General features: G+C 46.8%; 1 protein-coding gene across 1 annotated transcript in view; it reads right to left on the bottom strand.

Annotated features, from left to right (window-relative positions):
- cyp27c1 (cytochrome P450, family 27, subfamily C, polypeptide 1) overlaps positions 1-15,587 on the bottom strand; it is a 36,084-nt gene extending 20,497 nt beyond the window's left edge. The window contains exons 1-3 of the mRNA XM_078229147.1: positions 15,306-15,587; positions 7,373-7,563; positions 4,016-4,215 (exon numbers count right to left, since the gene is read on the bottom strand). Coding sequence (XP_078085273.1) covers positions 4,016-4,215; positions 7,373-7,563; positions 15,306-15,587 — 673 coding nt within the window. The remainder of the gene's footprint in view (positions 1-4,015; positions 4,216-7,372; positions 7,564-15,305) is intronic.
- Positions 15,588-15,900: the final 313 nt, after the last annotated feature.

Here is a 15,900-nt window from a genome sequence, read left to right as displayed (position 1 = left end):
AGACCTCCAGCCGGAAAAAGACCCTTCGACCACTACCCTCTGTCTCCTATGGCCATTAGAGATCATTAGATTTCTGGATGCGAAGGGAATTGAGAGATGGAGGGATTGTGAGTTAAGAGTCAAACTCATTACCGTGGGTCTGGAGGTCTGGAGTCACATGTAGGCCACACCGGGTAAGGATGGCAGATTTCCTTCCCTAGTTGGAGTCATAGATGGTCATGGCACAGGAGGAGATCATTCAGCCCATCAAAAACATGCTGTCTCTCTGGAAGAGAAGCTCAGCTAGTCCTAATTCCCTCCCCTCTCCTTGTAACCCTGCAAGTTTTACCCCTTTAATGGCTTATCCTTATCTTCCGAAAGCCATGATTGAATCTGCCTTCATCATCCTTTTGGGGCAATGCATTCCAGATCCTAACCAGCCACCACGTTCAAAACAATAGATTTCCCTCATGCTTCTTTACTTCTTTGTCAAATCACTTTAAATCTGTGCTCTCTGGTACTTCAACCAAGTGGAACAGTTTCTCCCCATCCACTCTGTCCAAATTGCTCACAATTTTGAACACCAAAGAGACAGCCCCAGCTTCTCCAATCGATCCACACAACTGAAGTTCCTCGTCCTTGGAACCATTCTTGAAAACCCTTTCTGTCTTCTCTTTAAAGCCTTCACGTCCTTCCTAAAGTGTAGTGCCCAGAATTGGACACAATGCTCCAGTTGAGGTTGAAGTAGCGTCTTCTAAAGGTCCACCATGACTTCCTTGCTTTTTCACCTCCACCTATAACACCATTCCAATTTAATTTATTCATTTCTGTTGCAGTTCTTTCTCTAAGGCGTGCTTTTTTAGTTAATTGTGCTCAGTTGCTACTCAAAGGTGTATAGCCCCAGGTCTCTTTGTTCCTGCACTCTCTGTCGCATTGTACCTTTTATAGAAACATCAAAACTAGAAGCAGGAGTAGGTCATTCGGCCCTTCGAGCCTGCTCCACCATTCATCTTGATCATCAAATTCAATATCCTGATCCACCCTTCCTCCCATATCCCTTGATCCCTTTAGCCCCAAGAGCTATATCTAATCCTTCTTGAAATCAGACAACGTTTTGGCCTCAACTACATTCTGTGGGAGTGAATTCCACACATTCACCACCCTCTGGGTGAAGAAATTTCTCCTCACCTCGGTTCTAAAATGTTTACCCCTTATCCTCAAACTAGGACCCCTAGTTCTGGACTCTCCCACAATCGGGAACATTCTTTCTGAATCTACCCTGTCTAATCCTGTTAGAATTTTATAAGTTTCTTTTTTATACTGTCTCTCCTCATTCTATGAAAATTTATCATTTCACGCTATTCTACAATAGCACAGTGGCACAGTGGTCAGCACTGCTGTCTCACAGTGCCAGGGACCTGGGTTCAATTCCGGCCTTGGGTCACTGTCTGTGTGGAATTTGCACATTGTCCCCGTGTCTGCGTGGGTTTCCTCCGGGTGCTCCGGTTTCCTCTCACAGTCCAAAGATGTGCAGGTTAGGTGGATTGACCCTTCTAACTTGTCCCCTAGTGTTCAAATTTGTGTAGGTTAGGTGGATTGACCATGGTAAATGCGCGGGGTTACGGGGATAGGATAAGATGCTCTTTTGGAGAGTCAGTACAGACCCGATGGACTGAATGACCTTCTTTTGTACTATAGGGATTCTATGGTTCTATGATTCTAAATCTCACCTGCCATCTTTCTGCCCATTCAACCAGGCTACCTATACCTTTAGTCTATCACAATCTTGGTACGGTTCATTAACTTCCAAATGTTTTGTCATCTGCAAATTCTGAAATTGTGCCCTGTATACCAGGGTGGCATGGTGGCACAGTGGTTAGCACTACTGCCTCACAGCGCCAGGGACCTGGGTTCGTTTCCCGGCTTGGGTCACTGTCTATGTGGAGTTTGCACATTCTCCCCGTATCTGCGTGGGTTTGCTCCGGGTGCTTCGGTTTCCTCCCACACTCCAAAGATGCGTGGGTTAGGTGGATTGGCCATGCTAAATTGTCCCTTAGTGTCGGGGGACTAGCTAGGGTAAATGCATGGGGTTATGGAGATGGGGCCTGGGTGGGATTGTGGTCGGTACAGACTCGATGGGCCAAATGGCCTCCTTCTGCACTGCAGGGTTCTATGATGATTCGAGAACAATCAAACACATCAAAATCTAGATCATCATTCGATATCAAGACCTAGGGCCTTGTACCGATCGCTGGGGAACTCCAATGTGTACCTGCCTCCAGTCTGAAAACCAACTGTTCACCTCTGTTTCCTGTTACTCGGCCAATTTCATATCCATGCTGCCTCAGTCCCTTTTAATCCCTGGGCTTCAGTATATTGGGTAAGCTATTTATGTGGCACTTTATCAAGTGCCTTTTACAGGTCCACATACCAAACGGCCTTCATCAATACTCTGCCCCATATAAAACCTCTTATCAAGTCAGTTAGATATAATTTGCCTTTTTAAAAAAAAAACAACCTGCGCTGGCTCCTTAAATGAATTCTCGCATGTCCATTGGCTCCATTAGGTGGTCTGATCAGTAATTACAAAAATTGGGGGAGTAGTGGATAGTGAGGAGGATTATCAGAGGATACAGCAGGATATAAATTGGCTGGGGACCTGGGCCGAAAGATGGCAGATGGAATTTAACCCGGACAAATCATAGAATCATAGAAACCCTACAGTACAGAAAGAGGCCATTCGACCCATCGAGTCTGCACCGACCACAATCCCACCCAGGCCCTACCCCCATATCCCTACATATTTTACCCACTAATCCCTCTAATCTACACATCCCAGGACACTAAGGGGCAATTTTTAGCATGGCCAATCAACCTAACCCGGTGATGCGATTTGGAAGGTCTACTGCAGAAGGAAAGTATACAATAAACGGTAGAGCCCTTAGAAATATTAGCATACAGAGGGATCTAGGTGTGCAGATCCACAATTCCCTGAAAGTAACAACTCAGGTGGACAAAGTGGTCAAGAAGGCGTATGGCATGTTGGCCTTCATCGGCGTTGAGTATAGGAATTGGAAAATCATGTTGCAGCTGTATAAGACTTTGGTTGGGCCACATTTGGAGTATTGTGTACAATTTGGTCGCCATACTACTGGAAGGATGTTGATGCATTGGAAAGGGTGCAGAAGAGATTTTCCAGGATGTTGCTTGGTTTGGAGGATATGGACTATGAAGAAAGGTTGAACAAACTTGGATTGTTTTCATTGGAGCGTCGAAGGATGTGGGGGGACCTGATAGCGGTTTACAAGATTATGACAAGCTTGGATAGAGTGGACAGTCAGAGTCTTTTTCTCAAGGTCGAAGGGTCAATTACTCAGGGGCACAGGTTGAGGGTGAGAGGGGGCGAAGTTTAAAAGAGATGTAAGGGGCAAATCTTTCACACAGAGGGTGGTGAATGCCTGGAATGCGCTGCCGGAGGAGGTGGTGGAAGCAGATTCTATAACAACATTAAAGAGGCATCTGGATAGATACATGAATAGGCAGAGAATAGAGGGATATGGACCACATAGAGGCAAGAAAATATTAGAGAGGCATCTGTGTCAGCACAGACTTGGTGGGCTGAAGGGTCTGTTCCTGTGCTGTACTGTTCTTTGTTCTTATGCCTTACATAAACATTTCCAAAAGTTCGTCCACCACCTGCGTTAATCTGATTGGCCCGCAGTTGGCAGGTTTCTCTTTACACTCTTTTGAATAAGGTGTCGCTGAGGTAGATGGCCAGTCAAGACCCTGTGGAATGAATAGAGGGGCAGAATGGCCTAATTCCGCTCACATTTCTTATGTTCAATTGTAGACACCCCTCCCAATTTAACAGCCCTTTGCAAGGTCAACTGTCACAGAGCAAGTTTGAAAGATTGGCCTGTGATTTCCCAGCTGATATGGTTTCAGATCCACGGCTGTGAATGGATATCAGTTGGACATCAGCCAGGGAGACCCGGGGTTAATAGGCGCAAGGCCGGGTCCAGACAAAGGCTCTTACTTTCCATGGCAAATTTGAAGAACAAACTATTCACATCGGTTATGGTCTCCGAGCCTTCTTCCTGAACCTTGATGTACTTTATCCGTTTGATCAGGTCAGCGATAACATTGGTCACACCTTCCGAAAACATGGCCACGTCCTTGGGCTTCATGATCCGCTGTTTCAGCACATTCCTCATTTTCAGCCACTCCTCGCCCTCTCTGAAATTAACAGCCACAAAAAGCAACATTTTAGGAACAGGAAAGTAGGCCCGACAAACTTATCCCTTCCAGTGACCACAACTCCAGACAAATTCGGAGCAGGAGTAAGCCATTCGGCCCCTCGATTCATTCCATTTCATCAATTTATATATTTTAAAGTTTATTTATTTATTAGTCACAAGTAGGCTTACATTAACACTGCAGTGAAGTTACTGTGAAAATCCCCTAGTCGCCACACTCCGGCGCCTGTTCGGGTACACCGAGGGAGAATTTAGCATGGCCAATGCCCCTAACCAGCACATCTTTTGGCGTGTGGGAGGAAACCGGAGCACCCGGAGGAAACCCACGCAGACACGGGGAGAACGTGCAAACTCCACACAGACAGTGACCCAAGCCGGGAATCGAACCCGGGTCCCTAGCGCTGTGAGGCAGCAATGTGAACCACTATCCACCATCTACACGGAACAACTGAGGAGTGGGATGGAATACTTACCTGGATGGGCGCAGCTCCAACAACACTCAAGATGCTTGATACCATCCAAGACAAAGTAGCCCGCTCGATTGCTACCCCTTCCACAAACATTCACTCCCTCCACCACTGTGCACAGTGACAGCTGTGTGTACCATATACTAGGTGCACCGAGGTTCCTTAGGCAGCACCTTCCAAACCCACCATCACTACCATCTAGCTGGATAAGGGCAGCAGATATATGGGAACGCCATCACCTGGAGGTTCCCCTCCAAGTCACTCACCATCCAGACTCAGAAGTATATCACTGTTCCTTCACTGTCACTGGGTCAAGAAGGCAGCTCATTGCCACCTTTTCAAGGGCATTTAGGGATGGGTAATGAAAGTTGGCCTAGCCAGGGAAGCCAACACCTCTCAAATGAATTTTAAAAAAGCTCTTGCTTTTGAGTCAGAAAGTTGTGGGTTCGAGACCCATTCCAGAGACTGGAACACAGAATCTGGGCTGACGCTTCAGTGGAGTGAGAGAGACGAGCAGTCTTGGCATTATATAAATGAAAACTCTTTCCTCTGTGGAGGTTAGGATTAAGGTTCAGAGCATAAAATTTTGTACCAGTCCTTTCAGGAGTGAGGTGAGAAAATTTTTGGGTGGCACGGTAGCACAGTGGTTAGCACTGCTGCTTCACAGCTCCAGGGACCTGGGTTCGATTCCCGGCTTGGGTCACTGTCTGTGTGGAGTTTGCACATTCTCCTCGTGTCTGCGTGGGTTTCCTCCGGGTGCTCTGGTTTCCTCCCACAGTCCAAAGATGTGCGGGTTAGGTTGATTGGCCATGCTAAAATTGCCCTTAGTGTCCTGGGATGCGTAGGTTAGAGGGATTAGTGGGTAAATATATAGGGATATGGGGGTGGGGCCTGGGTGGGATTGTGGTCGGTGCAGACTCGATGGGCCGAATGGCCTCTTTCTGTGCTGTAGGGTTTCTAAGATTCTAAGAAAACAATTCAAAATATAAATGGTGGTGTAGGTTTGAAACTATCTCCTATAAACAGCAAATGATGTCAGATCAATTCAGTTCAAAGCTGAGATTGATAGATTTTTTTTGCTAACCACAGGATGTTATGGGGAGATGTGGTAAAGCACATTGAGTGAGGTCACAGATTATAAGGCTCTGGTCAGACCCCATTTGGAGTATTGTGAGCAGTTTTGGGCCCCATGTCTAAGGAAGGATGTGCTGGCCTTGAAAGGGTCAGAGGAGGTTCACAAGAATGATCCCTGGAATGAAGAGCTTGTCGTATAAGGAACGGTTGAGGACTCTGGGTCTGTGCTTGTTGGAGTTTAGAAGGATATGGGGGGATCTTATTGAAACTTACAGGATACTGCGAGGCCCGGATAGAGTGGGCATGGAGAGGATGTTTTAACTAGGAGGAAAAACTAGAACCAGAGGGCACAACTTCAGGTTATAAGGACGATCCTTTAAAACAGAGATGAGGAGGAATTTCTTCAGCCAGAGAGTGGTGAATCTGTGGAACTCTTTGTCGCAGAAGGCTGTGGAGGCCAGGTCATTGAGTGTCTTTAAGACAGAGAAAGATAGGTTCTTGATTAATAAGGAGATCAGGGATTATGGGGAAAAGGCAGGAGAATGGGGATGAGAGAAAAATCAGCCATGATTGAATGGCGGAGCAGACTCGATGGGCCAAGTGGCCTAATTCTGCTCCTATGTCTTATGGTCTTATTATCCACAATCTGATCGAATGGGATTAAATGGTCTTCTCCTCCAGTTCCTGTCATGAGACACTCATGAGAATTGGCCGAAATGCCTGAGGTTTGCCATGCGGTTGAGGGCAGAGGGTGGAAGGAGATGATTCCCTCCAAGTCCTGACAAGTGGTTCTTCTCGGAAAGTATCTACACATTGAGTGAAGGTCGCCTTGCGCCTCTAGTAATGCTGGGATAGCCTGCTGTAGCCAGGACTACACTCACAGGGTCAATGTTTGTCAGAATACTGCCAGTGGGGTCACTGCCACAGGAGGAGCAGGAAGACAATCTTGTGGATTAGAGAAAAAATATCAGTCACCAACAGAGATAAAGGCAAATAACAGCGGATGCTGGAATCTGAAACCAAAACAGAAAATTCTGGAAAATCTCTCGGGAGGTCTGACAGCCTCTGTGGAGAGAGAATAGATCCAACGTTTCGAGTCTGGATGACCCCAGCTCTGATGAAGGGTCATCCAGACTCAAAACGTTGGCTCTATTCAATCACAACTATATAATTGCCTAACATGACTGTCTGGTTCTACTTTGAACACAGGGGAGGTGATGGCCTAGTGGTATTATCGCTAGACTATTTATCCAGAAACTCAGCTAATGTTCTGGGGACCTGGGTTTGAATCCTGCCACAGCAGATGGTGGAATTTGAATTCAATAAAAAAAAATCTGGAAATAAGAATCTATGGATGATCATGAAATTATTGTCGATTGTTAGAAAACCCCATCTGGTTCACTAGTGTCCTTTAGGGAAGGAAATCTGCCGTTTTACCTGGTCTGGCCTACTTTGTGACTCCAGAGTCACAGCAATGTGGTTGACTCTCAACTGCCCTCGGACAACGAGGGATGGGCAATAAATGCTGGCCAGCCAGCGACGCCCATGTCCCATGAATGATTTAAAAAATCACAGCACTGAGCAGTTTCTACTCACGCAGATATCAATCCGGTCGCCCGCCCTCGTAACTGTCTGTACTCCTGCCAGGACTCCATGTTGGCCCTTTGAGGGGCCCTGCCCTCTGCCCTCAATACCTGTGCCACCATGTCCCGATCAGCAATGGAAATGACAAATTGAGGCCCAAAGTGCGATTTAAAGATCTTGCCATATTGCCGTGTGTGCTGGAGCTGCAATTAAACAATATATAAGTTCATTGAAAGGCTAATAAGAAACTGCAACAGCGCTAATCGCTGTAAACTTAAGCAGATCAAAAACTCTGCTCCCTATATCCTAACTTAACCCAAGTTCTGTTCACCTATCAGCCCCATATTTACTGACTGAACAAAGAACAGTACAGCACAGGAAACAGGCCCTTCGGCCCTCCAAGCCTGTGCCGCTCCTTGGTCCAACTAGACCAATCGTTGACTGGTTCTCCATCTGTAAAGCCTTAGCTTTTAAAATTCCCATCCTTGTTTTCGAATCTCAGCCTGGTGTTGACCCTCTGTATCTCTGTAACTTCCACCCGATAAAAAGATCTGTGGGTTCCTCCGATTCTGGCCTCTTGCACACAACTCAATTTTCATTCCCCCCCACCCCCCCATCACCTCACAGCCCCCCCCCCCCCCCATCCCCCGTCCCTCCCTCGTTGCCAGCCGTACCTGAAGCCAGCTTGGACCCAAGCTCTGGAATTGTCTCCCTGAATCTCTCTAAGCCTTTTAATAGGAGTCTTAAAACTTACCTCTTTGACCAACCAAATGGCCGTGATTTTACTGGCTCGCAATGCCCATCGATGGGTGGAGTGAGCTGCTAAAATAGCACAAGAAGCAAGAAATCAGGATCGCGCCCAATTTCTCGGCTCTTGTGATCTCTGGCACAGACTTCTGGCACGGTCAGCCTTTTGCCCATCCCTGCCGAGAGGCTGAATGTGTTATTTAGATTTATTTAAATGTTAATTTCCATGTGCTTAGTGAGCCCGGCGCTCAATCATTCGCTCACTTGCCCTTATGGCCTTGCTGGGAGAGGAAAACACCTACTCCCCTTGAACAGGGAACAGTTGTGTTGCCCTTGACGTTAGAACCGGAGGCCATTGAGGACCCCATGGGGAGGTCAAGGGCAAGGTGGGGGGGTGCCTCCTAGGCATCCAAGAGGCATTCCCCCGCACCTCTCCCCATGGGGCCTGTGGGGTTGGGACCTGAACGCGATGTGGCCTGAAGGGGGCGGAGCCAGGGTCTATGTGGATGGGGACTGGAGGGCGGGGCATAGGATACTTCAGCATAGAAGGGACAGGGTGAGGCTGGGTTGGCCTGATCGGGGATGGAGGGGTCGCCTGCTGCTGCTCTGCCTATAATCAGTGGAGGAAGGGAGGGAGGGAGGGAGGGATGGTGGGGTGGGCCCACTGCCTGTGATCGGTTGGGGAGGGCACGATCTGTCTGGGCAGCAATGGGGGCTATATTTTCGGGCAGTGTGGACTTGCGATTGGCTACGGGCCCCCGTGATTGTGGGAGAGGGGGGCTGCTGTGTTGAGGTTGGCTGCTGTCGCAGAGGCCTGGCAGCTCTCTCTCTCTCTCAGGCCTCTGCTGTTGGAATTGTGCATGTGCAGCCACAGAGGTCTACACATGCTCAATAGCTCCCTCTGCTGGTTGATCAGTGAGTGGTGAGTTTAGCCCCGCCCACTGCCCGTAGTAGATAGAAACAGTCGAGCCCATTTTTTCATGCACTATGTGCATAAGATTGGGAGTAAAAACTCCCATTTTCACGATCGCTGGACACTTGGAATTTTTCTTGTAAAATCCCACCCAATGTCTCTATGTGGCTTTGTGTCAAATTTGATCTCCTGTTAGGCACCTTTGGATCTTTTTATGAAGCTGTTTGCATAATATAAATGCAAGTTGTTGTTGTAGTGCACCTTTTATGCTGACCGGGTACATTTTGTGCATCCCTTGGTGTCCAGGTCATTTGCAGCACTTGGGGTCAAGTTTAATGGAAAACTGCTGGATGTCCTCAGGAAGAACATCCCATTTAAATAGCAACAACAAAACACTTCAACTCACTCTCCATTTTCATTCCCTGCCTCCAGAGCCAAACGACAACTTGCATTCATTTATATAGCACCTGGCTTCCGTACCTGTAAAAACTTGATTACCTGTAAAGACTCCTATTCCAACCATCATCTTGCAATTGTGTCCGTCTATATATGCCTGTTCGTGAAACCTACCTCTCCATTCACCTGATGAAGGGGCAGCGCTCCGAAAGCTCGTGATACCAAATAAACCTATTGGGCTTTAACCTGGTGTTTTGAGACTTTTAATAATAATAAATCAAATCACATCATTCTTTGAACAGGTTGGAACTTTTGTTTCAAGGAGCTATTTGTAAGTAGTCCAATGAAAACAAAGAGAGCTTTCATTTCTAACAAGGTTAAGAGGATATTGAAACCATGGAAGCGAGCCAACATCAATTGATACCTGATGAGAGAGAGAGAGAGAAAGGAGCAGCAGCATGTTAATGTAGATGCCCTGAGCAATATCTTATAAAGGGAATGTCGTTACTGAATCAAGAGAGGATTGTTGAGAAGCTGGTCAAATCCTCAACCTGCACAAGGACAGAATCATAGAAACCCTACAGTGCAGAATGAGGCCATTCAGCCCATCGAGTCTGCACGACAATAATCCCACCCCAGGCCCTATCCCTACAGCCCCACACATTTACTCCGCTTATCCCTCTAACCTACACCTCCCGGGACACTGAGGGACAATTTAGCAAGGTCAAATCAACCTAACCTACTCATCTTTGGACTGTGGGAGGAAACCGGAGCACCCGGAGGAAACCCACGCAGACACGGGGAGAACATGCAAACTCCACACAGTGACTCAAGTTGGGAATTGAACCCGGGTCCCTGACGCTGTGAGGCAGCAGTGCTAACCACTGTGCCACCCCAGGCTGCAGGGAGGGGAGAGGAGTTGCGACACTAAAATGACTTGTATTCATAGACTGCTTTTGAGAACCACCGGATGTCCCAAAGCATTTTACAATCAATTAAATGTTTTGGAAGTGTAGACAACTGTTGTAATGTGGGATAGATGGTGAACAATCTGTATTGTGCACAGCAAGCTTCCACAAACAGCAATATATTGGCAAGATCATCTGTTTATGTGATGTTGATTGATGTTAATATTGGCCAGAACATGGAGGATAGATAATCCCCCTGCTATTCTCCGAAGTGGTACAACAGTAGGTGGCACGGTGGCACAGTGGTTGGCACTGTTGCCTCACAGCATCAGGGACCCGAGTTCGATTCCGGCCTTTGGTCACTGTCTGTGTGGAATTTGCACGTTCTCTCCGTTGGTTTCCTCCGGGTGCTCCTGTTTCCTCCCACATTCCAAAGATGAGCGAGTTACGTGGATTGCCCATGGTAAATTGCTCCTTAGTGTCCCAAGATGTGTGGGTTAGGTGGATTAGCCATGGTAAATGTGTGGGGTTATGGGGATAGGTCAGGTTCATAGAGGTTTACAGCATGGAAACAGGCCCTTCGGCCCAACTTGTCCATGCCGCACATCTTTTTAACCCCTCAGCTAGTCCCAATGGCCCACATTTGGCCCATACCCCTCTATACTCATCTTACTCATGTGACTGTCTAAACGCTTTTTAAAAGGCAAAATTGTTCCCGCCTCTACTACTACCAATGTCTTTTGTTATTGCAATGGAGAGGGATAGGGCCCTCCCGGCAGGGCAAGGTTTATAAATCGGGGAGAGGTAATTATGGTGCGATTAGGCAAGAATTAGGGGGCATAAGATGGGAGCAGAAACTGTCAGGGAAAGGCATTAATGAAAAGTGGAACTTTTTCAAGGAACAAATACTGGGTGTCCTTGATAGGTATGTCCCTGTCAGGCAGGGAGGAAATGGCCGAGTGAGGGAACCATGGTTCACAAAAGAGGTGGAATGTCTTGTAAAAAGGAAGATGGAAGCTTATGTAGGGATGAGGAAACAAGGTTCAGATGGCTCGATTGAGGGTTACAAGTTAGCAAGGAATGAGCTGAAAAAGGGGCTTAGGAGAGCTAGGAGGGGGCATGAGAAGTCCTTGGTGGATCAGATCAAGGAAAACCCCAAGGCTTTTTATTCTTATGTGAGGAATAAAAGAATGACCAGGGCGAGGTTAGGGCCGGTCAAGGACAGTAGTGGGAACTTGTGTATGGAGTCAGTAGAGATAGGAGAGGTGATGAATGAATACTTTTCTTCAGTGTTCACCAAGGAGAGGGGCCATGTTTTTGAGGAAGAGAAGGTGTTACAGGCTAATAGGCTGGACGAAGTAGATGTTTGGAGGGAGGATGTACTAGCAGTTTTAAATAAACTGAAGGTCGATAAGTCCCCTGGGCCTGATGAAATATATCCTAGGATTCTTTGGGAGGCAAGGGATGAGATTGCAGAGCCTTTGGCTTTGATCTTTGGGTCCTCACTGTCCACGGGTATGGTGCCAGAGGACTGGAGAGTGGTGAATGTTGTTCCTCTGTTTAAGAAAGGGAATAGAAATGACCCTGGTAATTATAGGCTGGTTAGTCTTACTTCGGTGGTTGGTAAGTTGATGGAAAAGGTCCTTAGGGATGGGATTTACGACCATTTAGAAAGATGCGGATTAATCCGGGATAGTCAGCACGGATTCGTGAAGGGCAAGTCGTGCCTCACAAATTTGCTAGAATTTTTTGAGGAGGTAACTAAGTGTGTTGATGAAGGTAGGGCAGTTGATGTCATATATATGGATTTTAGTATTTTAGTAAGGCATTTGATAAGGTCCCCCATGGTCGGCTTATGATGAAAGTAAGGAGGATGGGATAGAAGGAAAGTTGGCCGACTGGATAGGTAACTGGCTATCTGATCAAAGACAGAGGGTGGTGGTGGTGGATGGAAAATTTTCAGACTGGAGGCAGGTTGCTAGCGGAGTGCTTGGTCTTCTGCTATTTGTGATTTTTATTAATGACTTAGAGGAGGGGGCTAAAGGGTGGATCAGTAAATTTGCTGATGACACCAAGATTGGTGGAGTAGTGGATGAGGTGGAGGGCTGTTGTAGACTGCAAAAAGACATAGATAGGATGCAAAGCTGGGCTGAAAAATGGCAGATGGAGTTTAACCCTGATAAATGTGAGGTGATTCATTTTGGTAGGACAAATTTAAATGTGGATTACAGGGTCAAAGGTAGGGTTCTGAAGACTGTGGAGGAACAGAGAGATCTTGGGGTCCATATCCACAGATCTCTGAAGGTTGCCACTCAAGTTGATAGAGCTGTGAAGAAGGCCTATAGTGTGTTAGCTTTTATTAACAGGGGGTTGGAGTTTAAGAGCCATGGGGTTATGCTGCAACTGTACAGGACCTTGGTGAGACCACATTTGGAATATTGTGTGCAGTTCTGGTCACCTCACTATAAGAAGGATGTGGAAGCACTGGAAAGAGTGCAAAGGAGATTTACCAGGATGCTGCCTGGTTTAGAGGGTAGGTCTTATGAGGAAAGGTTGAGGGAGCTGGGGCTGTTCTCTCTGGAGTGGGGGAGGTTGAGGGGAGACTTAATAGAGGTTTATAAAATGAAGAAGGGGATAGATAGAGTGAATGTTCAAAGACTATTTCCTCGGGTGGATGGAGCTATTACAAGGGGGCATAACAATAGGGTTCATGGTGGGAGATGTAGGAAGGATGTCCGAGGTAGGTTCTTTACTCAGAGAGTGGTTGGGGTGTGGAATGGACTGCCTGCAGTGATAGTGGAGTCAGACACTTTAGGAACATTTAAGCAGTTATTAGATAGGCACATGGAGCACACCAGGATGATAGGGAGTGGGATAGCTTGATCTTGGTTTCAGATAAAGCTCAGCACATCGTGGGCCGAAGGACCTGTTCTGTGTTGTACTGTTCTATGTTCTATGTACCTCTGGCAGCTTGTTCCAGACACCCACCACCCTGTGTGTGAAAAAAATGTCCCTCTGGACCCTTTTGTATCTCTCCCCTCCCACCTTAAACCTATGCCCTCTAGTTTTAGACTCCCCTACCTTTGGGAAAAGATATTGACTATCTAGCTGATCTGTGCCCCTCATTATTTTATAGACTTCTATAAGATCACCCCTAAGCCTCCTATGCTCCAGAGAAAAAAGTCCCAGTCTATCCAGCCTCTCCTTATAACGCAAACCATCAAGACCCGGTGGCACCCTAGTAAATTTTTTCTGCATTCTTTCTAGCTTAATAATATCCTTTCTATAATAGGGTGACCAGAACTGTACACAGTATTCCAAGTGTGGCCTTACCAATGTCTTATACAATTTCAACAAGACATCCCAACTCCTGTATTCAATGTTCTGACCAATGAAACCAAGCATGTCAAATGCCTTCTTCACCACTCTGTCCACTTGTGACTCCACTGTCAAGGAGTTATGAACCTGTACCCCTAGATCTCTTTGTTCTGTAACTTTCCCCGACGCCCTACCATTAACTGAGTAACTCCTGCCCTGGTTCGATCGACCAAAATGCATCACCTCGCATTTATCTAAATTAAACTCCATCTGCCACTCGTCAGCCCACTGGCCCAATTGATCAAGATTCCATTGCAATCCTAGATAACCTTCTTCACTGTCACTATGCCACCAATCTTGGCGTCATCTGAAAACTTACTAACCATGCCTACTAAATTCTCATCCAAATCATTAATATAAATGACAAATAACAGTGGACCCAGCACTGATCCTTGAGGCACACCGCTGGTCACAGGCCTCCAGTTTGAAAAACAACTCTCTACAACCACCCTCTGGCTTCTGTCAAGAAGCCAATTTTGTATCCATTTGCCTACCTCACCCTGGATCCAGTGAGATTTAATCTTATGCAACAACCTATCATGTGGTAACTTGTCAGTGGCCTTGCTAAAATCCATGTAGACAACATCAACTGCACTGCCCTCATCTACCTTCTTGGTTACCCCTTCAAAAAACTCAATCAAATTTGAGAGACACGATTTTCCACTCACAAAGCCATGCTGACTGTCCCTAATCAGTCCTTGTGTCTCTAAATGCCTGTAGATCCTGTCTCTCAGAATACCTTCTAACAACTTACCCACTAAAGATGTGAGGCTCACTGGCTTGTAGTTCCCAGGCTTTTCCCTGCAACCCTTCTTAAACAAAGGTACAGCAGGGGAATGAGCTTGAGTCAGATGCTCTTTTGGAGAGTCGGTGCAGACTGGATGGACCGAATGGCCACCTTCTGCACTGTAGAGATTCTATGGTGATTCTAGAATCAGGGCAGGCAGGTGGGATCTTCTCATCTAACAGACAGCACTCCCAACAGTGCGGCACTCCCTCAGTAATACACTGGAATGCCAACATTGATTTCTTTTTGTGTGCGGGACCCAGGATCTTGGGACTCAGGAGGGGAGAGTCTTACCGGCTAAAGCACAAAACTGGCACCGTAAAGAGTACTTAGCAGCCGATGTTGCCCTTGAACCGACCACCCTAAGATGAAGAGTGGCATGCCCCTTTGCCGACTGGGCTAGCCCCATGCACAGTCATTGCAGGAAAGACACAAGGGACTGGGATTCAGCAACTTGTGAGAGAGGTTTTCACTAACAAGCTCCCAGTCCACTCAATCTCACACTGCTTTCAAAAGTTCCTCAAACTCTTTCCTCTAAAGAAGAAACTTAATGAAAGGGATCAAAGGCTGGTCACAGCAAAACAACTCATACCATTCAAACTGGCGCCTCTGCTGAAGTTTCTTTGTTGGCGAGAGAAATATCTAACTTTCCCCCGTTAGATTTAACCTTGTACCAATAAAAAATAGCCCCCAGATAACTGAAATCCTGAGTATAGTTATACCTACACACACATACACATATACACATTTATCCCACAGTATTTTTGACTTAGCTCACTAAGTTACATTTGCCCCTTTTTTTAAAAAATAACTCACTTGGATGTCGTGTATTCTGCTGAATCCATCCCTGCAGAAAAACTCCACCAGGTTGTTCCATGTCCCGGGTCCCGGCATTTGGGACAAGTCTTTGACCCGCTGGGGTTGTGCCCCGGGCGGTGTGGAGCTGCCCACGAGGGTCTCCACATCTTTTGTCTGGGTGAGTGGCAGCGCCTGGCTGCCTGAGGCAGGGTGTCTGAGAGCTGGCTTCACCATCTGGAGGACACGGGACAGACATTCCTTCCCTTTGCTTAAACTCAGTAAGATCCCGAGGTGAGACATCGCCCTGCGTGTGTGTGTCTTTTATTTCTCTCGACTCTCTCACTTCAGTGTAACCAGCTTGTCCTATGTCCTAACATCCAACTTTCCAGTTCAGCTCCCAGCCTCTTGCTTCTCCCCCTTCACAGTTCTGGGATCACATTTCAATCATTGCTCCTCCCAGGACCCCGCCCCCATCTTCCCCAAATTACTTATGTAACAACCACTTATGTAACAATCACTTCTTGTCCTTTATGTGAAAGCATAATACTGCGGATGCAGGAACTTGAGAAACAAAAACAGAAAATGCTGAAAAATCTCAGCAGGTCTGACAGCA

The sequence above is a fragment of the Mustelus asterias genome, chromosome 14, assembly GCF_964213995.1.
Source record: "Mustelus asterias chromosome 14, sMusAst1.hap1.1, whole genome shotgun sequence".
Taxonomy (NCBI): domain Eukaryota; kingdom Metazoa; phylum Chordata; class Chondrichthyes; order Carcharhiniformes; family Triakidae; genus Mustelus; species Mustelus asterias.
Note: the sequence above shows the minus strand (reverse complement) of the source record. Positions and strands in the feature narration are given on the sequence as shown.